Here is a 27,775-nt window from a genome sequence, read left to right as displayed (position 1 = left end):
TCCCTGATAGGAAGTTTGTTATATTTTGCTTGTTGGACTCGCCCAGACATATATTAGGCGGTGCATTGCCTGAGTAGGAAAAATATGTCGCCAAAGCAGAGTGACTGGAAAGCAGCTAAGCGTGTACTCAGATACCTGAAGGGATCTGTGAACAAACAGTTATGCTTGAATGCATGTAATGGGGAACTGACTGCTTATGCAGATGCATCATGGGCAGATCAGGGGAACGCAAAATCAACGACCGGGTATGTGTTGTATTTTGGTGAAGCACCCATACATTGGAAATCTGTAAAACAGTCATTTGCAGCCATGAGTTCATGTGAAGCAGAATATAGTGCTGTGAGTGAATGTATAAACCAGGTGGAATGGTTTGTTTATCTCATGAAGGAACTCAATGTGTCTGTACAATTACCAGTAAAGGTGTATACTGACAGTCAATCAGCGCTACAACTTGCGACTGAGCAAAACTTTAAAGGCAGAAGTAAACATATAAGAATGTCAATGTACTTGAAGCTGTGAACAAAGGCTTGGTATATATTGTAAAGTGTGCCAGTGCTGGTAATGTGGCAGATCTATTTACAAAAATTGTGGATTGCAATAGATTCATGAAACTAATCAAACTAATCTGAAATCCTTGAGAAGGAGTGTCAAGATTACAAGTCTGTCAGTTTAGTTTGACAGGGCAGGATAGATCAGAGGGATCTAAGGATGATGTAATCAGCCTGGAAAGTAATCAGCCTGGGGAGCTAGAGAAAGCTGACCTGATCCAGCTATAGCCAGGTGGCTGATGCAATGCAGTAGCAATGCCAGGGTGATTGGGTATTTACTATGATTGGTGGCTGCGTCCACCAGGTGTATATATTGAAGTGAAACCGCAGTTCTATGCGGGATGTTATGAGCAGAGAGTGTGAAAGGAGTATCTGTATATATTTCTGCACTGTACAAATAAACTACACTTTTTCTATGTGGCCGTGGACTTTCTGATGGGTATCCTAGACAAGACTGCTAATCCGCTTGGCTTCCGCGTCAGTATGTGTGTGTTGATTTGTTCTTTATATTTATAACAGATATATAGCGGCTTCAACAGGGCTGTATATAAGTTAGTTTTGTTCATGTGGTCAGTATTAGAGTCATTATATAATATTCATTAGACCATTCGTATCAATTTAGCCCCATGTTTTAGGTGGCTTTTTGACCTTAGGGTACTTAGTTCCAGAGTTTTTGGGGTTAAGTCCCCCCCCTTTTTTTTGCTGGCTCCCTTCAGTCATCATGCCAAGTAGCCATTGATGGACCTCTCCTCCACTAATCTGTCTAATCCCCTTTTAAAGCCATCCATACCTGTAACCATCATTATATGCTCTGGCCGCTTCCTCCACAAGCGCATTTCCCTCCTGCCTCACAAGTATCTCTTCCTCTCTGCAGAAGCCCCTATACGTCAGGGAACCATTTCCCCATATGTTCTGATGTGGACCCTCAAAGTTATTTTCCAAAAGGCAATAGGCAGCTCTTAACAGAAACACACAACATTTTTGCTCTTCCTGATGGTGGATATTTTTACCGAGAGGTTCAATCAGTGTGGTGATTCAGAGGGCAATCACAAAGTCTGATGGGGAACATATTGCCCCTTCGTACGGACTGGTTTCATTCTAAAGCACCATACTAAAGGCATAACACAGCATTTAACCTCTCGCAGATGTCTTGATTCTCTTGCCTTTCACAGACAGGTAGATCTTCATGCTTACCTCAACCAGCAGAGGTCGGATTACCGTGTCCTTCCGTCCCACGCTCTGCTCACCCGGTTTGGCCTCGGCAGTAATCGTGACATTCACTGTACCTGAAAGGCAAGCCCGTACACGCCCCAATTTATTTCCAGATTCTGACTGTATAGGGTGTGTGTGGGACATGGACGCAAAACAACCAGCTGTTGAGTAGACTATCACTTACTTACACTTGATTATTAAACTAATGGTTTTTCTAACAGAGCGGTTCCTCAGTGGAACAGGCTTCCTCGGGAGGTGGTGAGCTCTCCTTCCCTGGAGGTTTTTAAGCAGAGGCTAGATGGCCATCTGTCAGCAAGGCTGATTCTATGACCTGAGGCAGTTCATGAGAGGGAGGGCATCTTGGCCATCTTCTGGGCATGGAGTAGGGTTCACTGGGTGTGTGTGGGGGAGGTAATTGTGAAATTCCTGCATTGTGCAGGGGGGTGGACTAGATGACCCTTGTGGTACCTTCCAACTCTATGATTCTATAATCAAAGACAAACAATGTCTGGTTATAAACGGCATTGGGGGAAATTCAACTCCATCACACGGAGTGCAATCCAGCCAAAGAGAAGCACTGGTGAGTTCCATTGGCGCCAAATGGAGACATTCTGCCGTGTTTTTAACTTTGCCCACTGAAAACCAATGGGACAACTTGTGCTAGACTGGACCGATATTTTGCATCCTCTGGTAATACATAACGTCAGCCTGGTTATTTGAAAACTAGAGATCCTTCTCTGCTCAGTCACCTTATGTAGAATTCATGGCGAGTCTCTGGAAACTGTCTGAAACTTCTTTAGAGTGGCCATGCCTCAGTGGTAGAGCATCTGCTCAGCATGCATAAAGTCCCAGGTTCAATCCCCGGCACCTCCAGTTAAAGGGACCAGGCAAGTAGGTGATGTGAAAGACCTCTGCCTGAGACCCTGGAGAACTGCTGCCAGTCTGAGTAGACAATATTGACTTTGATGGACTGAAGGTCTGGTTCAGTAGAAGGCAGCTTCATGCGTTCATGTGTGTACACATAATTTAGAGCGCGCCAGTAAAGGGGTAACGGGATAAGTAAAAAAACGAACAGGAGTCTACCGACACCTTCAAAATTACCCTTTTACAATGCTAGCATACACTGTCATAGCTTAGAGCCCAAATCTTCAGATATACTGCAATGCATCTGACGTGAGATCTAGTCTGCAAGAACTTAGTCTTTAAGGTGCCACTAGAAACTTATTTTTGCTACCTCTGGGAAGACAAATCCCACATATCTCTAATTTGGATGAAGTGGAGTTTCAGATAAACTGATGAGAGAGAAAGAGGTTTCCTCTTGTTTTACAATTGCCTTGAGAAAGTTGGATTCCCTTCCAGCAATTCCCTTTGGCCATTTGTATAAAACAATTCATTTTGGTTAAAACTTTCTCAGCCTTTAAATAAGAGACAGCGTGATGTAGCGGTTAAAAGCACAGGACTCTAAGCTGGAGAGCCGGGTTCGATTCCCTGCTCCTCCACTTGAAGCCTGCTGGGTGACCTTGGGCCAGTCACAGTTCTCTCTGAACTCTCTCAGCCCCACCTGCCTCAGAAGGTGACTGTTGTGGGGAAGGGAAGGTAACTGTAAGCCATGTCTCAGTGGTAGAGCATCTGCTTGGCATGCAGAAGGTCCCAGGTCAGGTCAAATCCCTGGCATCTTCAGTTAAAGGGACTAGGCAAGTAGGTGATGTGAAAGACCTCTGCCTGAGACCCTGGAGAGCCATGGAGAGGGGCGGTGGCTCAACAATAGAGCATCTACTTGGCATGCAGAAAGTCCCAGGTTCAATCCCCAGCATCTCCAGTTAAAGGGACTAGGCAAGTAAGTGATATGAAAGGCCTCTGCCTGAGACCCTGGAGAGCCATGGAGAGGGGCTGTGGCTCAACAATAGAGCATATGCTTGGCATGCAGAAGGTCCCAGGTTCGATCCCCAGCATCTCCAGTTAAAAGGACCAGGCAAGTAGGTGATGTGAAAGACCCCTGCCTGAGACCCCGGAGAGCCGCTTCCCGTCTGAGTAGACAGTATTGACTTTGATGGACCAAGAGTCTGATTCAGTATAAGGCAGCTTCATGTGAAATAACTTGTATTAGACTACTTATTTTTGAGTGGAGATATAATTTGGAAAAAAAGCCAGACCAAAGGTAGTCAAAAATGGCAAAGTGTATTAAGAGAAGAACAGAGAATATTACCCAGTTTTTGAGGTTGAATTCTCCAAGTATGGGTCTTTCTTTCATTTGCACATATCCTCGTGAAGGTGTTTTCTGGAGACAGATTTTCTGCTTTGTAATCCTGGGACTCTTCCAATGTAGCCCTCACCTGAGAGGAAGGATCAAGGAGGATAGGTATGTATAAATACATGAAGACAGACATACGTAAAATGAGTGACTATATGTGACCGACACTTTAAGTTAGTACTGACAGCAAATCCCTGTCATGGTACCCAAGATCACTGAATGCCACAGATTAGCCAAACACTTCATTTTCTGCTCAAAATGTGTTCTATACTATTGACTTCTGATCCTTCCCAACACAGAAAGGTCAGTAATAATGGTCTTTTATGCATGGCTGTTGATTATGTATGCTGTCAGAGGTCGCCTTGCTCTCCCCCGGCATTTCCCCCGTGTTTTCAGAGACCTGTTTTATCTTGACTTTGAAAACGCGGACAAAAGGCAGGAAAAGACAGGGGAAGGGGGAGGCGACCTCTGACAGTCGGAAACGGCATGCGTAATATGTAACGCGAAGACCCGAAGTTGTCAGAGGGGTGACGGCGAGTGAAACAGCCTTGCATAAAAGACCAATGCATTCTTAACCAGAATCAACTCCTTGACATTATTGGACTCACAAGGGTATTAAATAAAAATCCAGAAACACCTTACAGACTAACAACATTTATTTCCAAATATGTTTTGCTTTATGTTTCAAGGACAAACTAACACGGCTGCTTCTTTGCAATGATAATGTAACACATCTCTTTTTCATGGCAGAGTGGCAGGCTTGCCAACCTTCAGGTAGGCAACTGATCTCCTGGGGAACTCTCGCTATTGCAATTGATCTCCAGATGAAGGAGATCAGTTCCCCTGGAGAAAAGGGCTGTTTTGGAGGGTGAAATCTATGGCATTATACTCTGCTTAAGTCTCTCCACAGGCTCCACCCCCCAAAATCTCCAGGTATTTCCCAACCCAGGGCTGGCAACCCTACATCTCCAGATGACAGAAACCAGTTCTCCTGGAAAAAATGGCTGCTTTGGAGGGTGGACTCTATGGCATTATTCCCTGCTGGGGTCCCTCCTCTCTGCAAACCACGCCCTTCTCTGGCTCCACCCCCAAAATCTCTGGGAATTTCCCAGCTTCGAGTTGACAACCCTAAAGCGTGGGCTTTTGACCCTGGGTCCTCCAGGGCCTGGGAGCTAGAGACAGAAAGAACTACTTTACCTCTGTGCACTGGTTCAAGTAATTGAAAGTGTTCGCTCTAAGAATGAAGTTTTCCTTTCGAACAACAGAATAGGGTAGGGTTGGTTCAACAAAGAATGGCTGGAAAGCTGTCAGGTACGCTGGCTTGGAGACGCCAAACCCAGCGTGGTCTTCCATACAAAACACATTGGCTTCCCATTCCGTGATCGTGTCTGGTACGGTGTATAAGAGACTGGCCTTCCCACTAGAACTGGGACACAGAACAAGGAACATTTATCAGCCACGTTGCTGGAATACGAGAGTCTCTCTGCCCTCTTAACCAACCGAGGTATCAAGGAATCAGAATGCAAAAGGGCAGAGCTGACCCCCAAAACATTTACAAACAGGACAGACTAATTAACATTTACAAAGGAACCATTTGATTTATTGGTTCTTGTAGGTTATCCGGGCTGTGTAACCTTGGTCTTGGTATTTTCTTTCCTGATGTTTCGCCAGCAGCTGTGGCAGGCATCTTCAGAGGAGTAACACTGAAGGACAGTGTCTCTCATTTGATTTATGTCTGCCTTTCTAACATCTATTCTTTATAGGGTTGCCCACCTCCAGGTAGGTCCTGGATATTTCCTGGAATTACAATTGATCGCCAGACTGTGTGTGTGTGTTAAGTGCCATCAATTCACTTCCGACTCATGGCTACCCTATGAATCAGTGTCCTCCAAAACGTCCTATCTTTAACAGCCTTGCTCAGGTCTTGCAAACTGAGGGCCGCGGCTCCCTTGTTGGGTCCATCTCTTGTTGGGACTCCCTTTTTCCTGCTGCCTTCAACTCTTGCCAACATGAACTTCTTGTACTAGCCACAGGCTCCAATATCTTAAACTAGCTGTTCAATTCCCAAGTTTCTAGGAAGAAGCTCAAAATGAATTAAGCAAACTGGAAATGTTGAGCGACTGACCCAGAAATGGGCTTCTGGGTAAACTGAGAAAAGGTTCCTAACAGGAAGAGCAGCTGTTAGGGACCAATGGAAGACCAGGTTCTTTCAGCTGGATCCTAGAAAACGGCCAAAAGGAAAAGGAAAAAAAGACTCACTCGACAGAGACCGCACTCCACATCCAGGTTTCAGGAAAGAACTGTCTCACGGTATCCAGGTGGCTGCCAGCAGAACCACTGTAACCCATAGACTCTACTCCTGGGAAACAAAAAGCAAAAAAACAGAGTGAAAACAGAGGAAGGGGTTCAACAAGTAAAATGCTTTTTTAAAAATAATGTTATTGAAGTATACAAAATACTACTACAGAATATATCAAGATATACAAAAGGACATCGTATACCAAAAAAAAGAAAGTTAAAAAAAAAGAAAAAGTGAAACACAAAATACAGAAACCGACTTCCAACACTCCTCATACAGAACAGAACATTATATATACTATTTCTTTTGTGAATAATTTTGATTTTATCTGTTTTTACTTTAATAGTCATTCAGTTATTTTTATCTTAGTCTACAATTTAATAAGTTTAGATTCTTAAACCGAAGGTCATTTTTCTATCCCTAAAATACTGATTTATATATACATTGACCATACTTTCCAGTCTGTATCAAAGTCGGAAATCCAGCTAGTTTTATATATTTATTTAACTTGGCTATCTTGGCCAACTCCATAACTTTCTGGTGCCATTCATGTAATGTTGGTACTTCTTCTATTCTCCATTTTTTCGCCCATATAATTCAACAAGCAAAATGTTGACCAGCATGGGGGGTTGGGGAGTGGGCAGTCTCCCTCTGTTTGCACTGTAGAGACCCTTTCGATTCTTGAATGATTCTGCTCGAATGACCAATAGGTCATAAGCAGAACCACAATAAAGCGCAATAATATATTCCCCTTATCCGTTAAAATAGGCAGCCTATATATATAAATTTTGCATTCTTTACCATCTCCAACTTATTTGTCATTTTAAAAAGTGTCAGGAAGGGTGAGTGCCTTCTTTCCATTATCAAATGACTCAACCAGTTGTCACGGCTTGTGGCGTTAAGGGGTCTACACTCCTAGAATGTACCATTTACTGAGAAATGGAGTTATCTATTCAGCGAGACCTCACAGCCAGAAGTCAATGATAATTCCTACAAGGACTGTAGGCTTTCTATTGAGAAGTGCCAGAAAATTTATGAACAAGGGACTTCCTTTAAATAACATTTATTTCACATAAAATATATATGCATGTGAATACATATTCTCAAAACATGTCATAAAGTACAAACATTATGATTCTTTAACATGTTCAGTTATGTTAACATATGCAAGCAGTTTCATACAATCTTTATAAGCAATTTCTCTATGTAAGGTTTCCTAACCTTAAACCTTTAATACATTTCTCTTTATGAGATTCTAACTAGTATCTCTAGATTCATTCAGAATACTACAGTTACAGAATCTTGTAAAAACTTGATTAATTTCACAGAGAGAAGATATGGTTAAACATAATGGGAAAAAGATCTGTTATAGCAAAAAGCTTCTTTATCCAAAGTACCTGAAATATAAACTATAAGTTATAGTGAATTAAATACAACCTTATATTATTTCTAAAACCTCTCCAGCTCATATGCATAGCTGATATTTAGGATATTGCAAACCTTTTCTGTAAGGACATAGACTTTTCCCATGCTTCTATGTCTTTACCATATCTTTGATTCTCTGGTTCTTAGTTTATTTAAGAATTATAGTCCAAAGCTCATTGAGTATTTCATGCCAGTTTAGGTTCATTGAAATACTGTTCTGAAGTCTATTTATCAGAGAAAGCTGAAATTAGAGCTATTTGAGCTATAGTCAATTATTACAGCTAAGTGTAGTATCTTTACCCAATGCAGTGTGCAGAGGATAAGATACTATGATCTTTATATTTAAATCATTCTATGTTTATAGATGTCTGATCACTTTCAAGATCAGGAATGCTTCATACATGCTGATGGTATGTGTATCTCTTAACAGTCAGCAATGCAGAGCTTATATATTATTTATTATGTGCAAGCTTAAGGCTGTATTAGTGTTTATATGGAAGACTCAGCTATTCTCTAGCTTGTCAATTTCAGTGAATATGTTTCCTGAACTAAGAGTCTCCATGAATAGGCCTAATAGATTTTGTATATGTTTTATGTAAGCATTTCATATGTGCCTTAAGCTTCATTACAGAGAAAAGAGATTCTCCTTTTCCCCCAGGAACATCTCTTGCCTCTTATTCTGAGTACAGAAGCCTCCCCTATGATGTTGGGGGAGCCTCTGACTCCTTTCTTCCCTGTTTCTGGTTCTAAGAACTGTATGGACCAGTTCTGTAGTTTAGGTTTTACAACTTCCATGTTTCTCAAGAAAAGTCAGACTATTTAGATCATTCAGTGAAAACCCATCAACTCCTTACTAGAATTAATGAGATGTCAGTGTTTCCAAATAGTGTTTCAAAAGAGCCTCCATTATATGGAATAGTCTATCAGCAATCATTTCAGATATCCAGCCTTAGCAGGTCATCTTGAAATGAATCCCTCTCAAAGAGAGTCTTTCCCATTCTCACAAAGAACCTGTGAAATGGTATAGTTTCATATCACGCAAGACATGAAATAATAAAATATAATGGAAATGAGTTATGGCCAGACAGACTTGCTGCCCTCTCTGTAACTCACTTCATGTGTCTCACGCAAGAGACAAGTATAGGGAGTGAGGTCGGTCAGCGTCAGCCAACTTCCATCAACTCTCTGCTTTCCTAGTTTAACATCTTAGGAGGATGTCCAGGAGATCTAGCAGCCAGACAGCATTCAGCTGTCCTCTACCAGTCCTCCCGCCTTTTGGCCGTTTGAGGCTTCCTTATATCCTCTCAGATCAGTGGTTATCTGAGCTGAGTCAGGAATCTTCAGGCCTCTGTCATGGATCCAAATCAGGATCCATGGCAGTATCATTTTCACTCATCTATGGGGAAAATATTAAGTCACCAGGTTTACAAGTGCAAAATCCCCAGTACAAGGTTTATTGTACTGCTGCACTGTCTTATCGGACAGCGGCATAATTCCGTCCGACAGTGGCATAATTCCGTCCTTTACACTGTATCTTAGAGCAGAGACGAAAAAACCCCAAAACAGAGATGACCTTCCATTCTATGCCTGGAAAAGCACCTCAGATAAGCAAATGCCGACTTTTCAGACTTAACTATCAAGCAGGCAGCATGAAGTGCCTTTAACCTTGTAGCCGTGTAGTTATTTCAAAACAGCTATAAGTGGCATAACGTTTACCCCACATTACTGCATTAGGTCCCAAGGAATGCTTTTTATTATTTAGATCCAGAGGAAAACCATATGCTCAAGCCAATTATTGCCACGGGCTGCGACACAGTCTCTGTCTATCAACCTCAAATGACGAACAATGGAAAAAAACCCAAGTGACTTATTGCACCTATACTGCGAGAGCCACAAGGGCAGATCCTATTGGGAACATAGAATTTTACTAAAACTGCTCTTTGGCTCAGGTGATGGCGGAGCATTCAAGCGAGTAGAGACTCTTTCAAATTTCGCTGTTTTTAATTACGGTAATCTAGGCCTTTTGTGCAGGGACTTTTCCCTGTGGTCATCCCTGCTGACTGATTCAGTGATTACGCATGCCTTTCCCGCCCGTCAGAGGTCGCCTGGCTCTCCCCGCACGTTTTGCCCACGTTTTCCAGATTCTGGCTAAAACAGCATCCGGAAATCACGGGCAAAACACGTGGGGAGAGCGAGGTGACCTCTGTCAAGCGGGAAAGACATGCACAATCAAAAGGAATCCCCGAAGCAGTCAGCAGGGTTTAAGCCCGGTAGAACATTCCTGCATAAAAGGCCCTCGTTTCTCATTCATTTTTGCTTTTGCCATTTGTTTTTATTCCCTGTCGGTTTCTCTTGCCAGTCTCTTTGGATCCCCACTGAGTATAATTGAAGGGAAATCATGAGGAATGAGCAGGAGCCTGGGTTGATCAGGTTGGTGTCACTGCTTTGGCATATTGGAAGTGAACTTTGGCCAAAGAGGAAGGCCCATCCCACCCCTCCACATGAAGCCAACTGGCTGACCTTGGGCTAGTCACAGTTCTCTTAGAGCTCTCTCAGCCCCACCTAACTCGCGGGGCGTCTGTTGTGGGGAGGGGAAGGGAAGGTGATTGTAAGCCAGTCTGATTCTCCTTAAAAAGGTAGAGAAAAATCGGCATATAAAAACCATCTCTTCGTCTCTTCTTCTTCTTGTTTGAACACTGGGCATGTGAGTCATTAATGCTGAAACAAACCAAACCCTTCAAATAAACATGACTGATGAACCCTAGACAGTTTCTTAATCCTGCCTCTTCCATTCTTCAGAACATACCACCTGACAAATGTTCCATGGTCTGTCAGGTCAGAAAGAGAGTCAAATAACCACCTTTGCCTTCCTTTGTAGATTTTTTTTTTTTTTTGCATCATTCACGTTGATCTCTGTTTAATGCTTTTAAACACTAGCATAGAAAATTATACTGGACTGATAGTCAATAATCAAACAAATATGGACAAGCGGACATAGAGTTATTTTTAACAAACTTGACTGCCAGACCAGAGGCTGAATTATAATTTATTGTCTTTCAATGGGCCGAGACTTGATTGTTTGGTCCTTTCAGATGGTTAGCTATGTTGCCAAAGCTTGCTTCTTTTGGAAAGGAATGTCCAGCAAGGCATTGCATTTGATATACCCAACAGGGCTGACTAGCAATGGACAGGCCATCACTTACTTTTTAACACATTTGATGCTACTTACGTTGAATCTTAGAAGAAATATGACCGCCGCCACTATCGTAATCTGAGGAAATCTTCTTGCACTCCAAATCGCTTTGACACACAACAGGCTTCCGCAGTGTGGAGCTGGTGAAAACCTTGAGACCCAGGTCCTTAAAATGGATAGACAAAGTTACTTGGTTTCTGTTGGAGCAAGGAGACGCCACATGCCTGGACATTGGGGTGGGGGGAGTGCTACGTTGCTCTAGAAATACCTGTGGCTGTTTTTGCATGGCCAATTTTGATGCTCGCTCAAAGCTCTTTTTTAAAATGTGACTTTAAAAATGCCTGTTCACGGTCCCGATGCAAAAGGAGAAATTCCAGCCCCCCATTCGCCTGCTCCTTCGTTCCTGTTTGCATAGCCATTAGCATGTGCAAACCACCTTCCCTTCCCCACAACAGACACCCTGTGAGGTAGGTGGGGCTGAGAGAGTTCGTCGAGAACTGTGACTGGCCCAAGGTCACCCAGCAGGCTTCATGTGGAGGAGTGGGGAACTGAACCCGGTTCTCCAGATTAGAGTTTGCCTCTCATGTGGAGGAGTGGGGAATCAAACCCGGTTCTCCAGATTAGAGTCTGCCACTCTTAGCCACTACATCACCATCATTCAGAAAATGATGAAGACATTTCTGAAGATCATCTGAATGCCTGTACCGGATGCACTCAAAGCTGGCTTTCTTCCATATTTCACAGTCCACAAGATATCCTACGAGTGGAGACCCACTGTCCAGTGACGTATGAAAGAAATTAAGGTAAAATTTGCCACACAGCAAATAATCCATGCCTTTCTGCATACTGATTTTGTTTTCCCTCTTGCTGCGGCGACTGCTGATAAATGACTTATTGACTTCATAAAAGCGGCAATGCTGGGTCCCAAATAGAAACCAAGATACCTTCACAATATCGTAGACGTTCCCATCATCAGTAACATTCACAGGCAAATAGTACAAGCCTTTAAAAAAGGCATTTTTCAGCTCAATGCATGGCTCTTCATGATAATCTTCCAGGTCCACACCCCGAAAATAATAACCATAAGAATACCGATAAGGACGCTGGCTGTACACCTGGTGAGAAAGGGAGAACGCATTTAGGCCTCAGAGAGAAATAGAATCAGGTCTCACAGCAGCAGCAATTCACTGCAAGCGAGATACAGGATAGGCATCATTTTTAAAGGAAGTTGGAGAATCAGTACATCTAATTCTCAACTTGGCTCCATCTGGGGATACCTAAATCCGTGGATCCGGACCAGGGGAAAAGGAGGTTTTCCTGCAAACTTGGGAGACCCCTCCAGAATTGCAGAAAAATCTAAAAAGTACTGAAAATGGACGAGGGGGTTAATCCCCCTCGCAATCTTAATCATGGCGCCTACACAGGGCCCCACAATCGCTCCTTCTCCTCACCAGCCTCTGAGGTGGCGGCACTGTGGCAGGGGGAGCCAGTCGCAGCAGTGGGGTACGGAAGCGAAGGCACCTCTGCCCCGTCCTCTCCCACTCTGTTGGGTCCTGTGGACTTGGCTGCAGCGCCGTCAGGGTCAGGTGTCCTCCTGCGGCTGCCACCAAAGCTGGGTGCTGCCTCTGTTGCTGCTGCTGATGCCAGACCCTCTCCTTTCACTCAGTCACAAGAGGCCGGTGCGCCACCGGCATTACCAGCAATGCCACATGTGGGGTGCACCAGGAATGACCTCATCATGTCACTGGTAACATGGTATTTGGCTAAACTCTATGGTAAAAAATGACTTCTACCATAGAATTTTGCCCAAATACTAGTGTCCCTATTTCATTGGCAATGGGATGATGTCACTTCCAGTACATGTCGGAAGTGATGTCACCCACATCACTGCATAGACTTCTCTTTGCTGTAGGTATGTTCCCCGCCCCCCTACCCCGGCCTGGTGCCAGAGAAAAATTAAAAAGAAAAACAAAGCCTTGTCTACTTACAAGACGTTCTTTTTTTAAAAAAATTTTTTTATTGCTTTTATAATTAAACACAAAATTAAACAAAAAAATAAAAATAAAACATATAACATACAAAAACATATATAGAGCACTGTTACATCTATTACTAATACATTGTTTACTATCTTTTAAAAAGTATATAGTACCCAAACCTCTACCACCTACCTCAGTGCCCTCCACCTTTGGACTTCCGGAGAGGTGTTATGACAGTATATAAAAACTTATTTTTATAATCATTGTTTACAAAAACACATAAAGCTATAATTCATTAACTATACCTTTAAAATCCGTTTTTGTCAATTTATCCCAATATGCGGCGGCCTTTGACCATATTTGTTTAAATTCATCCATATCTTTACCATGTAAAAAGTCTGTAATTTTGGCCATCCGCATATACATCCAAAGCTTTTCTCTCCACTCTTTGATTGAAGGTTTATTTATTTGCTTCCATTTCTTAGCAATTGTAATCCTAGCCGTGGCAAAACTGTATTGGCATATGACTCTGTCAGCATAATCTATATTCTTATCGGGAATACCCAATAAGCAAAAGGCAGGATCTTTTTTTATATTTGACTTAATCAAATCGTTAGTTTCTTTTAAACCTAATCACCAAAATCTCTTGATTTTTTTGCAAAACCACCAAACATGTATAAATGTACCTATCTCAGTTCCGCACTTCCAACAAAAACCCTCCTCCTCTTTTTTCATTTTACTTAATAGTACTGGAGTCATATACCATCTGTAGAACATTTTATATAAATTTTCTCTTATTTCGTTAGTAATAGTAAATTTAAATTCCTTCTTCCACAAATTTTCCCATATTTCCAAATCTATATTATAACCTAGTTCCCTCATCCATTTCACCATCACTGGTTTAATCTTTTCCTGTTCTAGATTCATTTCTATCAATAGTTTATAAATCCGTCATTTCCCTTAGTTAATATAATCTCAAATTTGGATTTAGTTTGATTAAAGCCCGTCTTATTATCTTTGTTGAATATATCCCTTAATTTATAATACATAAACCAATCTTTAATTTGAAGCTCTTCTCTGGTTTTCAACATCCATATCCCCTCTCTATGTTCTATCAATTCTCTCTATATAAGACGTTCTTACCATAGAGGTTCCAGCGATTCCTAGAGCTACCCTTTGTCACTTCCCAGTAGCTTTAGGAATCACCGGGAACTCGTGGAAAGAACTTCCTGTAGTTAGACAAAGATCTTCTTTTTCTTCTAATTTTTCTCTTGCTGCCACCACCAATGGGAATGGGACCTGGGGTGGGGGATCCCTTGGCCCCACTGGAGGCTTGGCAGCCCTACTTTGATGCTCTTTCCAAGCATCAGAGTATCTTCAGCTGAGCTCAGCCCTTCTTCCTCTTAGAATTATGTGAGAGAGATGCTTGGCCCCTCCCTCCCAAATTTTGTACCCTGACTCTCCCTCTTCTTAGCAGCCTTGTGTGGGAGGGATTCTGGAAGAACATCAGAGAAGAGAAGAAGAGTTGGTTTTTATACGATGACTTTCTCTATCACTTAAGGAAGACTCAAACCAGCTTACAGCCCAGGGTCACGCAGCTGGCTTCATGTGTAGGAATGGGGAAACCAACCCAGTTCGCTAGATTAGCATCCACCGCTCATGTGGAGGAGTGGGGAATCAAACCCGGTTCTCTAGAGTCCACCTCTCTCAACCACTATGCCACGCTGGCTCTCATAAAGAGCCTTTATCAGTTCCCCCCTCCATTATGCAACTAATGGCATCTCCAGTCCAACTTGAGGAAAGAGATCCTTCAACTCTGCATTGAAGGAACATGGAAATGTAGGGCTTACGCTCTCAGGAGACAGGTCTCTTCCAGGCCTCAAAAGTAGGATGCTCTTATCTATAGCCCGCAAACCACAGATGGAATTAGAGGCCGCTTCGATGTCAAGGTTGATGCTGGAGGCTGGTAGGGCTTGTTTCTCAGAGAACTGCAGACCGACCTGGAATTGAACAGTGACCTCAGTCATAGGGAGGCCATCAATCACCTCCCAAGGACCATATATTTCTCATGGTAAAGTATCAGCACACCATTTATTTTGTCTACTGTCGGATCAAATGTACTTACCAAAAGTCTTTTCTCCCTCACCCATCTCTCCCTTCAGGAAATGGCAGCTGCCACAATGTAAAGAGCACATCTTCACTATACAATCTTACTTAACTACTCTACATAATGGCATCTCTTTATCTGCTTTCCCCCACAGAATCACCCATATCTGTTGGATATGAAATCATGGCAAGTTGGATAGATCAGCTAAAACATGTAGCTACTTTTAGCAGTATGGCTGCAGCCCCTCAGGAACGTGAAATTGCCTCTCAGAATTTGTGTTCCGAGAAACTTCCTCAGTGGCAAACCGCTTCTTCAAATCTATACGTGAATGCAATCCTATTACTTCGAGCCATGGTTTTGTTCTACTCTTAAGGCTGGCATGAGAATACTGCCACCATCTTAAAGTCATTTAAAAATGCTGTGAGGATTGGACCCCAATTGGGCGCACAACGTGATGGACTGAGGTGCTCTTGTTCCTTGCCCCCCCCGCACCTTATAAGGCGCTGAAATGCCTTCCCCACAGCTGTTTTGGCACTTTAAAAGGTGTGGGGGTCGGGAGACAAGAGCAGTGCACTATGAGCCCAATCAGGATTGGGATTTCCCGATAATGCTTCACAATTCTTATCTACTGTTCAGTTATAAAGACAAAAGTATGTATATCTACCCTGGGTGTGAATATACCTTATATCCCGATACATTCTAAAGTACATGTATTTATTGTCTATTTCTATATTTCTAATGAACTTAGACAAAAATACATTATAATAACACAGTTTTAATATTCTCCATATCAAACTCCTCATAACTTATGTTGTTCTTATGTAAGCATAATAGAGCCTCCGGTTTGAAATAAATTCTTCTCTGGGTCTTTTACTTACTAGATTAGTTAGTTTCGCCATTACAGCAAATTCTGCCAATTTGCTCTTCTAACTATGGGGACCTATCAAAATCAGTAAAAAAATAAAAAGAATAGAAAAATGGGGGAAGGCACAGAGCCATGCCTCTGAGCAAAGGCGAATAGCCGAACCTGAAAAAATGCCAAATAATTATTCAGCTTTTTCAGGAAGCGCTTATTCGGCTTTGGGAAGATCCCCAGGTTTTGGCATTTGGTAAACCTGAATCGCGAATCTTACCAAAATGGCTAATTTTGGGTTTATTTCCGCTTTGGGTTTATCGATATGCACCACCCTACTGCCATCACATCCTTCCCTTATCTTTTCCTAGGTCCTTTTGCCTGCCTTTCTCAAGTCAGCCATTCATTGTTAGAGAATTCAGCACCACATCTATAACCTCCACAAAACCCCTCAGCGAGGAATCATGCTGCAGAGTCCACCTACCCATGCAGCCATTTTCTCCAGTGTAAATGGTCTAAATCATCTGGAAACCCGTTGTAACTCCTGGAGATCTCCTGACTCCACCTAGAAGCTGGCCGTTCTATTTCTGATACATCTCCCAACTTTCCTGCTGGACCTGAAGGACCAGATATTCCTGAAAACTGGAGGATTGACAATAATCCAGAACATATGACTGTTTATTCTCCTTGCCTTTGGGAACCAGTGTTACAACTAAGCACAGAAAAAACTAACAGAAACAAATCTCACCCCAAGGAAGGGGCAGACGAGCTCTCACCTTGTTTCGGAAGCACTTCTCAACGTCAAAGGAGATGCTGTCGGCCACCAGCTCACCATCGTGGAAGATATAAACCAGCATCTTTGCCCTGGGAGCCAATTTCTCATCAGCGCTCAGTAAGATAGAGAAGGTACCCGGGTGTCCAACTGCGGGGGAAAATGTGAAATATGATTGGTGAAGGAGTCAAGAAGAGAGAGCCAGAAAAGCTGGTAAACTAGTTAAATGGTTGACGAAGGCAAAAAGAAAAATTTAGAGAACTTTAGCAGGGTAATCGGGTTGCCATCCTTCAGGTGGGTAACAACAACCAAGGCGAAATAATCGTGCTGTAAATTGGTATTGTAGAAAAAGGACAGCACTACAGCCACTCAGAAGGTATTTAAAGGGAGCCACTTATAAACAGGCGACGATATATATATCAATTTAATTCAGTTATAAAACTAAAGCCTGTTCTGAAGCCAACTAGCTAGCTAACAAAAGCTGCAAATTTAAACAACCACACCAAGATCGCCAACTGAAATGCCTTGAATGTTTTCAGCATTGTTAAACTAGCCTTCTGAGATTGGTTTGTTACACGTTTTCTTTTGGGATCAAAGATGTGACTACATTGATGTAGCTTTGTACAGCCAACGGTATATAGGTGACCCTTAAAGACTGTGTATGCGATTGTGGTTCTTTAAATTTGCAGCCTTTGTTAGCTAGCTAGTTAGGGTCAGTACAGGCTTTGGTTTTATAATAGAATTAAATTTATATATATATATATATATATATATATATATATATATATATATATATATATATATATATATATATAGTTGCGAACTGTGCCTGTTTATAAGTGGCTCACTGTAAATACTATCTAAGTGGTTGCAGTGCTTTCATCCTCCAGGTGGGGCCTGGCGATCTCCCAGCATTACAACTAATCTACAGATGACAGAGATTAATTCCCATGGAGCAAATGGCTGCTTTGGAGGCTGAACTGTATGGCAGTACAGCCCACTGTGGTCCTTCCTCTCCCGAAACCACACCCTTCCCAAGGCTCCCCCGCCCCCAGCTCCAGGAATTTACCAACCTGGAGTTGATAACCCTACTCAATGTATGTGAGTCTCTGTGGTGTTGACGCTGGAGGATATGTCTTCCATGGACAGAGCTAACTGACATGCAAGGTATTCAATACCATGATTGCAATCCCATTCAAACTATGGATAGGTTGAAGAAATTTTGCTAGTCCTGTTGAACTTCTCCTTCCCTTGAAATTTACCAGATTTTTCACCCAAGGAAGAAGCTCTAAATTTACCCTGAAATTACACAGGTAAAACTCAGTAGCAATTCTAATTCTGGCTATATGGGGGATTGGCCAGTTGGTGCCTTGACAATTATTCCCCAACTGAGTTTTGAAGACTTCTGGCTCTGGTTGACTCCAGGGTACTAGGGTCTACTTGGCTTTGCTTCTCCACACTCTGCTATAAAAACCACAGCACTTACTTTGGACGCTGACTTGCTGTTTGCCATTAGCCATGATTTTGTCTTGAGCCAGCAGCTGCAAGAAACACAAACAGGACTGCTAGAAAGAAAACATTGGGGAAACATCAAAAGTTTCCACACATCAGTGGGCTTCAGGGGATCTTTTCTTGGTCACAAGACCACTGAGATTGTCCGGCGAAGTTATGAAACCGATTCCCTTTTTCACCTTATGGAGATCTCTTAAATTCCACTTGCATTGAGACTTGCTACTTAGATGTCTCTGTATGCCTTCAGAGTTGCCCCTTATGATCATTAATCTGCTTCTCTTTCTATTTACTGATATCAATGGAAGCAGAAATAATGCAATGGTGTAATAGCAGCAACTTTTTTTTTTTAATTTGCAACTGCAGAAAACAGTTCAGACATCAGCAACTGGAACCGAAAGAACCAAAGAGGCAACGAATAGTATTTACTCAAATGCAAGAGGGTTTTTCTTAAGTGCTCATCAAAAAAGAAGGGGTCGCCTTACATTCGCTCACAAGCTACAATGATGTCCAACAATATTTTGGTGTGTGTGCATAACATTTTTAAGGGGATGGTTGTATATTCAGGCTTGTCTTCCTTTCAAGTAAATAAGATAGGCCTATTATGCATGGGTACTCGGACTCCCGTTCGCTCCCTGTCTGACTAGGATATTCCTTGGAATTATGCATGTGTTTTCCTTCCATGAGAAATGAGATTGCTGCCAGCCCTAACAATGTCCGGCTCTTCCCATTCCTCTGCCAATCCGACTTTTCCCTCTATCGTGAGCTCAGCCCGACTCAAATCTCCATGCAGAAGCAAAAGCCGGAGAAACAGCCAATCACGAAGCAGCATGTAAAGAGGCGGGGATTCAAGAAATTCCTGCATCCTGCTACCTCGGATCTCTTTCTGAGCAAAAAAAGAGGCTTTTAAAAAACAAGGCTTGGATTTCTCTCCCCTACTTTTTCAGATTGCTCCATTTTTGGGTTTTTGTTCTTAAAATGCTTTATGTGGCAATTGGTTTTTTTGGGGGGGGGTGATTATCTTTCACAATGAGCACTGCGAAATGAGACAATTACAGAGTGGCATTTTAAAGGGGCAGGACTTGATTTGAGCCTGGGAAGCTGCCGGTGCATAAATCCCCAATAGGAAAGTGTGAGTCCAGCGAGCAACGAACCTCAGGTACAACGCCCATGCATAAATGACCATAGAATAAGTAGCTCCTGCACAGCCTGTCAGGGACCTGTTTATTGCATATTTTGTACCAAGCTTGCTAGAATTGTAAGTGCTTACAGCATAATGCAACGATGCAAATTGAACAGTCTGATATCCATTTCCTAAGCCCATGAATTGGAGCAGCAATGGAAACTGAGGAAATTCCTTACTTATCCAATATTCTCTGAAGAAGGAAAAAGAGAAAGCAAGCAATTCACTCTTTCGGCCCTTACAATGTAAAAGAAGTAAAGCTTGGAGATCCTCCCCTCGAGGCGGTCTTTGTTGAGGACGTAGTGCACCGTCACCGGCCTTCGCTGACCACACTTCAGTTCCTCCAAGACCGGCACTGCCTTCACGAAGCTGTCGGTCCGGGAGAAGAAGCGGTAGACGAAGCGAACAGATTCCGGTTGGTCTGTTTCTAGCCAGCCGTCTTCAGCGCATGGATCTGGCTGATGGAAAACCTGGTAAAAAAGAAAAACACAATAAATCAAGCACCCCTCAATCCCCAGGGTAGAAAGAAGAGCCCTCAGGCATTTCCCAAAGGAATCATGTGACCAAGCCCCTCATTCCCTAGGGCGGTCAACCTCCAGGTGGTGGCTAGAGATCTCCTGCTATTACAACCAATCTCCAGGTGACAGAGATCCGTTCCCCTGGAGAAAATGGCTGCTTTTAAAGGTGGACTCTATGGCATTGAAGTCCCTCCCCTCCCCAAACCCTGCCTGCCTCAGGCTCCACACCCCGAAATCTCCAGATATGTCAGCAATGACCGTAGGCAGATCACGAGAGGGAGGGCAGGAAGGTTTGCCGCAGCGTTTGACTCTCGTGGCTCTTCCTTGCATGGCCATGGTAGTGCCGATTGCCACTAAGGGGTCAGGAAGTAATTTGTCCTCCAGGCCAGATTGACCAGGGATCCTGGAGGGTTTTTTTTTTTTTGGCCATCTTCCTGGCATGGAGTAGGGGGTCACTGGGGGTGTCGGGGGGAGGTAGTTGTGAATTTCCTGCATCGTGCAGGGGGTTGGACTAGATGACCCTGGCGGTCCCTTCCAACTCTACGATTCTATGATTCTAACCCACAGCTACATCCCCACCCCTCCCTGGGTGACTCTCCAGGCATGGCAGCTGCTCTCTTGGTCATCTCAACAGTTGTCACATCAGCTTTCAGTAATTTTACCCTCAGTTTATAGCGAGGTTCAAAGAAGTGGGAGGTGTTGATGGAAAACTGAGCAGTGCCGTTCTCGTCTGTGGTGTAGTTAGCCACAATATTCCCTTCGAGCTCCAAAAAGAGCAGCCCTTTCGCAATGGGGGCATTATCTTCATCTCTCAGCCGTATCTGCAAAGGAAGAAAAAAAAAAGATCAAGTCCAAGATGCTCAGGAGAAATATGGGGAAAGGGGGGGAGCAGGGTTACCAACCTCCAGATGGGATCTGGAGATCTCCTAGGACAGACTGCAGAGGTCCATTTCTCTGGAGAAAATGATTTGCCTTGGAGGAGGGGCTCTCTGGTGTTACATCCCTATGGGGCTCCCATCCCAGAACCCAGCCTCCAAAATCTCCAGGAATTTCCCAACCCAGAATGGGCAAACTTTTAGGGGGGAGGAAAACCCACCAAGCAACATTGGGCGAAAACGCATGGTCGCTTTATCCTCCTTTAATCCCTGTTTTAGCCAGGATCGAATGCACATTAGGCGAAACGCATGCGTTCGATCCAGGCTCAATCCTGGCTGAAACAGGGATTAAAGGAGAATAAAGTGACCATGCGTTTTCGCCCACAGTTATTCAGCATGGAGTAGGCTACAAAATTATCTCCAAATTAAGGTTGCCAACCTCCAGGTAATACCTACCAGTATTACAAGTGATCCCCAGCCAAAATGTTCCCCTGGACAAAATGGCTGCTCAAGGCCCCCCACCAGGCTCCACCCTCCCCAAATCTCCAGGAATTTCCCAATCCATGGTTCGCAGACCATGGTTTGAGGCCCTGGCTTGACATTTCTTTATTGAATTTCTATCATGCCCTTCCCCAACAAGGTCAGGCTCAGGGGGGCTAACAAGGTATATTCACAAATCATCATATAAACGTACCTATAAAACCCATCTATATCAACATTAACATTAACAATTAAGACCTAAAAATTAAGACCTAATTTTACTAACCTAAAAATGCCTAAGTACTTTGTTTTTCAGCATTATAAAACAGGGAATGGACGAAACCCTCTCCCACTGAACATAAGAACACAACTGGTACCCTGCTGGATCAGACCAGTTGTTCATCCAGTACAGCATCCTGCTTCGTACAGTGGCCAGCCAGTTCCCCTGAAGGGTCAACAAATGGAACACAGCCCATGGCATGCTCCCGATATTGTCTCTTATATGGGTAAAAAGGTAAAGGTCCCCTGTGCAAGCACCAGGTCCTTCCTGACCCATGGGGTGACGTCACATCCCGATGTTTCCAAGGCAGACTTTGTTTACGGGGTGGTTGGCCAGTGCCTTCCCCAGTCATCTTCCCTTTACCCCCAAGCAAGCTGGGTGCTCATTTTATCCACCTCGGAAGGATGGAAGGATGAGTCAACCTTGAGCCGGCTACCTGAAACCAACTTCCGCTGGGATCAAGCTCAGGTTGTGAGCAGAGCTTGGACTGCGGTACTGCAGCTTGCCACTCTGTGCCACGGGGCTCATATGGGTAGTCACGTGTTTACCAACCATAGTTGGTAGAGTGGCCCACGCTCAGACATCCCTAGTGAGAGTTAGTTTAAATAAACCATGGCTTTGCATGCCATCTGAACGAAGCCCTTAAGTCCCTGTGTGTCCTGAGAGAGTCCACGGAAGAAGACGCCTTCTACGATGGAAGAGCATTTACTGCCCATCGAATATGCCCCCCCGAGTTCCCTACCTGTCTAGTGTATGGAATTTGTCTTCTATAGTATGAATCTATGTTTTCCAGAGTTACGGAAATTAGGCCCCGGTAGATGGTGACGTAGTACATTGTACCCCACTGAGGTCCCTGTCCTCTTCAAGGCCCCCAGGCTCCACCCCCCAAATTCTCAGGAATTTCCCAACCATGGTTTCAGACCATGGTTTGAGGCCCTAGTTTGACATACAACCATAGTTAGTAGATAGGACTGCCAACCTCCCAGTACTAGCTGGAGATCTCCTGCTATTACAACTGATCTCCAGCCGATAGAGATCAGTTCCCCTGGAGAAAATGGCCGCTTTGGCAATTGGACTCTATGGCATTGAAGTCCCTCCCCAAACCATGCCTTTTCAGGCTCTGCCCCCAAAACCTCCCGCTGATGCCAGAGGGACCTGGCAACCCTATTGGTCGAGTGGCTCATGCTCAGACATTCAACTAGCGAGAGTTGGTTGAAATAAGCCATGGCTTTGCATGCTATCTGAACCAAGCCCTTAAGTCCCTGCATGTCCTGGGAGAGTCCATGGAAGAAGATGCCTTCTGTGATGGGAGAGCATTTAATGCCCATCGAATATGCCCCCCCCCCCCCCGAGTTCCCTACCTGTCCAGTGTATGGAATTTGTCTTCTGTAGTATGAATCTATGTGCTCCAGAGATACGGTCTTTCTGGCTGGGTAGACAGAGACATAGCCATTGGTAGATTTTTGGATGCCTGTGAGATAAAACAAACAAACAAACAAACATAAGAGTCACAGGCAGGAAGGAGGAAGAAGCAAGAGAGCCAAGCATTCGTGTTTTTGCCACTTGAAAAGAACTCCATGAGCAACATGGAAGATAGACAGGATACAAATGCAATCCATCCATCTTTTTATTTTAAATAAACCTTTATAAAAAGGAGTGGTTAAACATGATGTCTTTCACAAGGCTTCTGTCAGCTATGGGCATATTACAACCTGCTCAGGTAAAGGTAAAGATAGTCCCCTGTGCAAGCACCAGGTCATTTCTGACCCATGGGGTGACGTCACATCCCAACGTTTACTAGGCAGACTTTGTTTGCCAGTGCCAGTTTGGTTTGCCAGTGCCTTCCCCAGTCATCTTCCCTTTACCCCCAGCAAGCTGGGTCCTCATTTGACTGACCTTGGAAGGATGGAAGGCTGAGTCAACCTTGAGCCGGCTACCTGAAATCAACTTCTGTCGGGATCGAACTCAGGTCGTGAGCAGAGCTTGGACCGCAGTACTGCAGCTTACCACTCTGTGCCATGGGGCTCCTTTTTTTTACAACCTGTTACTTAACGGTTATTTATTTATTGATTTGATTTGTATCCCGTGCTCTATCCCCGGCCAAAGCTGGGCTCAGAGAGGCTAACACTATCAAAACACATATAATATGTAAAAACCACAATAGGCAAGAAAACTTAAAAAAAACATTCAAACCAATTTCCTATGTGTTAATTAATTGAATTATTAAAAATGAGTTGCACTCATCGCTGACTCCCTGGGAAGACCCCCATACTAAAAGCCAGGGGAGGGGGCTGTGGCTCAGTGGCAAAGCATCTGCTTGGCATGCTGAAGGTGACAGATTCAATCCCCAGCATCTAGGGAAATAGGACTAGAGAAACAGGTGATGTGAGAGACCTCTGCCTGAGACCCTGGAGAGCTGCTGCCAGTCTGAGTAGACAATACTGACTTTGATTCTGTAGACGGCAGCTTCATGTGTTCAGATAAAAGGAAGTATTTTTTTTCACACAACGCATAGTTAAATTGTGGAACTCCCTGCCCCAAAATGTGGTGATGGCTGCCAACTTGGAAAGCTTTAAGAGGGGAGTGGACATTTTCATGGAGGAGATGGCTATCCTTGGCTACTAGTCAACATGGCTACTGGTCATGATGCATACACATTCTCTCCAGGATCAGAGGAGCATGCCGAATATATTAGGTGCTGTGGAACACAGGCAGGATAAATGCTGCTGCAGTCGTCTTGTTTGTGGCTTCCTAGAGGCACCTGGTTGGCCACTGTGTGAACAGACTGCTGGAATTGATGGGCCTGGGTCTGATCCGGCAGGGCCTTTCTTATGTTCTTATGTGATCTCTCTCAGGGGGGCCTGCACCACATCCAAACTGGCCTTGACCAGCTAGGATGGGCACGGGTCCAGGAGGCGTGGTGTGTCTTACAGCCCTCAGGATCCTGTTAACATCGGCCTGGGAGAGATGACTGAAATGGTCCAAAATTGGACTTGAGGACGGGCAAGGGGTCTCCAGTTCATGAACTGTATCAATGTTGGCAGGGAGGCCGTGGGGAAGCGACAAGATTTTCCCCGCAAAAAAAGCTCAAAAAAGCCTCACAGCTATGAACCGAATTAACATTTGAATTTGGCTCTCCCTCCGAAAGGGACGCAAGTGATCTAATTATTCTAAACAGCTGCGCCAGAGGAGGCAACGGAGGCGGCATGGTATTCCTTATTACCAGTTCCGTTCTCCGTCACAACCGCGTTGACTCGAAGCGACACAAAGAAATAGCGATCTCTGCCCAGATTAGCATAAAGGCGGAAGGCTTTGGTCCCGATCATCTTGGAGATGCAGCCGTCTTTGCCTAACTGAAAAGGGACAGAAACAATATTGTGAGCGTGCGGGACCCCAGGGGAGCAGCCGTGCTCATTAGTTGTGACAGAAACAGTGACAGAAACAATGACAAAGCACATTACAGGCTGCCAAAAGTTGTTATGACATTAGATTTTGTAGACTCCACATCAAATACATGAAGCTTAGCGAGTCTGTATAGGAAAGAGAGAAAGGAAGAAGGTAAACAGGACAGGACAGAAGTTCCCTGACAATCCAAAAGCATGTTTCCATGCGGAGTCCAAACGTATATAAGATAAAACCAAAGATGTTTAATTTTACAAAATCCGAACTAGCCTTTTCTGTTTCATTCTTGAAAATAGGGCGAAGCACTCAACACCATGCTCCTGAAGAAGATGTTGCTAGTCTCCCATCCTAAAACAGGTGACATTTATGGCTGAAAACGGCGTCCTCTTGACCCCTTGCAACAGGGATTTCAGCTAATAAGATGTATTTAATGGGGAATGTATTTGCTGCAACCAGAATGTTAATAGATACAGCATGGAGACAGGAGAAAAGCAGGAAAAAAAAAAGGGGAATGAAACTCAACCTAGAAAACAGAAGCTGGGTACCCAAGGTTGGGTGGAATGAAAAAATAAATAAATAATAAAAATATAATTTATTAGAAGAGCTATGTCAAGATTAAAATTATTTAAAAACATTAACAGCCCATTCCTGAGCTGATGGGGTAGGGGAATGGCGGGGAAAAGGAGCAGCTGCGCCTCTTCCTAAGCCGTTTCGCCTATACCGTTGAACGGAAAAAAGCCGTCATGGCTTTGTTTTGTTCAAGCGGGGCTTTTTGCCCCATAGGGAACAGGGAGGCTGTGCCTGCTCAAAAGCAGGTGCAGCAATGCTGTTCCTGCCGGCGGCAGTGAGGGCCGAAAGGGGAGAGGAAGTCGCCTACCCGGCGGCTCCTCCCCCTGGAACGCCCCCAGAACACCCCCCTGCTCCGGTGCGGCCTCTCTATGCCGGAGAGGCTGCGCCGGCGGAGGGGGGGAGGCACAGTCTGTCCTCGCCGCCAGCATAAGTGCGTGTAAACACGCGATTTCGCGCACTGACGCTGGCGGCGATGTCACGCCGCCTCCACAGAACTTTCGGCCCAATTCTCGGGAATGGGCTGTAAAACAGTACAATGGCATTTCCTGAGGTTGATATCTGTAACCACATGCCAGACACGTTTCGGCCTATTTGGCCTTCTTCAGTGGTCAGTTGAAACCCATGTAAAATGTGTACACATTTACAGATATATATACATGTACAGACAGTTTAAATCATGTATATAGGTTGTCTGAAAAAACAGAATAGGCTAGTCTCTATCTATTAAGAAGCCAATTATTTAAATCTTAAAAGAGATGTTTGAAAATACTTACATAATATATCACCAATTACACAAACATCTGGTAGGAAAGCATCACACAACGGCCCGGGTTTCCAAAGTTGTAGGAAAAGAGTGGTAGCAATACCTGTGCGCTAAGAGCTTCACATATCCCTTCCGAATCCCGCTCACACTGTGGCTGGTAATAGCGCTGCCGGCACACTCGGAGCTGGACTCTCCCTTGGACAGGTTGGCCGTAGGTATACCTGACAGGGGAGACAGAAAGCAATCACATCTGTGGGCAGGAGGAGAGACTCAGAGCAGGCAGTCCCAGGGTCTCAGCTCTGAGTGGCATTTTACGCTGAGGCCACTGGGAGCAATTTTAGGTTTCTGCTCAAGAGGTAGGGAGGGGGATAGCCAGCAGAGAATGCATTCAAAGCCCTTGGATAAAGCATGGGTAGGGTTGCCAACCTCCAGGTGCTGCAGATTTATGAGAATCTAGTACAGAGCTAGAAAAGATTCTGAAGTGTAAGGATGTGTCACTGGCCACCAAGATTAAGTAAATTCATGCCATCGTATTCCCTATTACTATGTACGGGTGTGAAAGCTGGACAATGGAGAAAGCTGATAGGAAGAAGGTGGATTCCTTTTAAATGTGGTATTGGAGGAGAGTGTTATGGATACCGTGGACCGCCAAAAAAACAAACCAGTGGTTTAGAGATCAAATCGAGCCTGAACTGACCCTAGAAGCTAAAATGACTAAACTGAGGCTATCGTATTTTGGTCACATTATGAGAAGACAAGAGTCACTGGAAAAGACAGTCATGCTAGGAAAAGTGGAGGGCAGCAAGAAAAGAGGAAGACCCAACAAGAGATGGATTGACTCAATAAAGGAAGCCACGGACTTCAATTTGCAAGATCTGAGGAAGGCTGTCAAAGATAGGACATTTTGGAGGATGTTGATTCATAGGGTCGCCACGAGTAGGAAGCCAATTGAGGGCACTTAACACACACAGTACGGTGTTTGGTTTCAGACCTTGGCGAAAGGGAGGCAAAGCCCAGACTGCGTGGTCTGCCAATTCAAGCAGAATAATCTGCTTGGGTAAACTTTGTTATGTTCTTTGTATTTAAACATATAGGTGCGAAAGTATAGGTTAAGTATATTTATGTTGGAAATGTTGTTTTATGAGTGCATTTGTGTTTTCAAGGTACAGGATTTGAATCAGAGAGACTCAATGGAGCAGTTAAGATTCTCCCGTAACGGCAAGATATAGAGCAACAGACTACTGATGAAGCTGATAACGCGAAACAAAGATAAATCGCGAAACCGTGTATAGTTTAACCTTCAGGTGGTGGCTGGAGATCTCCTGCTATTACAACTCATTTTCAGGTGACAGATCGGTCTCCTCTGGAGAAAATGGCTGCTTTGGCAATTGGACTCTATGGCACTGAAGTCCCTCCCCTCTCCAAACCCCGTCCTCCTCAGGCTCCACCCCCAAAATCTCCAGGTATTACCCAACCTGGAGCTGGCAACCCTCATTATCAGCCTGATTAACAGTTGTGGTTTGTGGCCAGCCTATGAACTAGAATTAGTGTGGGGC

At 44.1% G+C, this 27,775-nt stretch overlaps 1 protein-coding gene across 1 annotated transcript in view; it reads right to left on the bottom strand.

Annotated features, from left to right (window-relative positions):
• LOC130476415 (ovostatin-like) overlaps positions 1–27,775 on the bottom strand; it is a 65,219-nt gene that overhangs the window by 21,945 nt on the left and 15,499 nt on the right. Inside the window, exons 8-21 of the mRNA XM_056848351.1 lie at positions 26,323–26,440; positions 24,708–24,837; positions 22,846–22,955; positions 20,512–20,670; positions 19,574–19,801; positions 18,126–18,180; positions 16,644–16,789; positions 14,758–14,907; positions 11,873–12,043; positions 10,965–11,094; positions 6,271–6,370; positions 5,209–5,437; positions 3,967–4,093; positions 1,743–1,834 (exon numbers count right to left, since the gene is read on the bottom strand). Coding sequence (XP_056704329.1) covers positions 1,743–1,834; positions 3,967–4,093; positions 5,209–5,437; positions 6,271–6,370; positions 10,965–11,094; positions 11,873–12,043; positions 14,758–14,907; positions 16,644–16,789; positions 18,126–18,180; positions 19,574–19,801; positions 20,512–20,670; positions 22,846–22,955; positions 24,708–24,837; positions 26,323–26,440 — 1,945 coding nt within the window. The remainder of the gene's footprint in view (positions 1–1,742; positions 1,835–3,966; positions 4,094–5,208; positions 5,438–6,270; positions 6,371–10,964; positions 11,095–11,872; positions 12,044–14,757; positions 14,908–16,643; positions 16,790–18,125; positions 18,181–19,573; positions 19,802–20,511; positions 20,671–22,845; positions 22,956–24,707; positions 24,838–26,322; positions 26,441–27,775) is intronic.

Source organism: Euleptes europaea, chromosome 4 (genome assembly GCF_029931775.1).
Source record: "Euleptes europaea isolate rEulEur1 chromosome 4, rEulEur1.hap1, whole genome shotgun sequence".
NCBI lineage: Eukaryota > Metazoa > Chordata > Lepidosauria > Squamata > Sphaerodactylidae > Euleptes > Euleptes europaea.
This window is presented reverse-complemented; position numbering and strand designations above follow the sequence as displayed.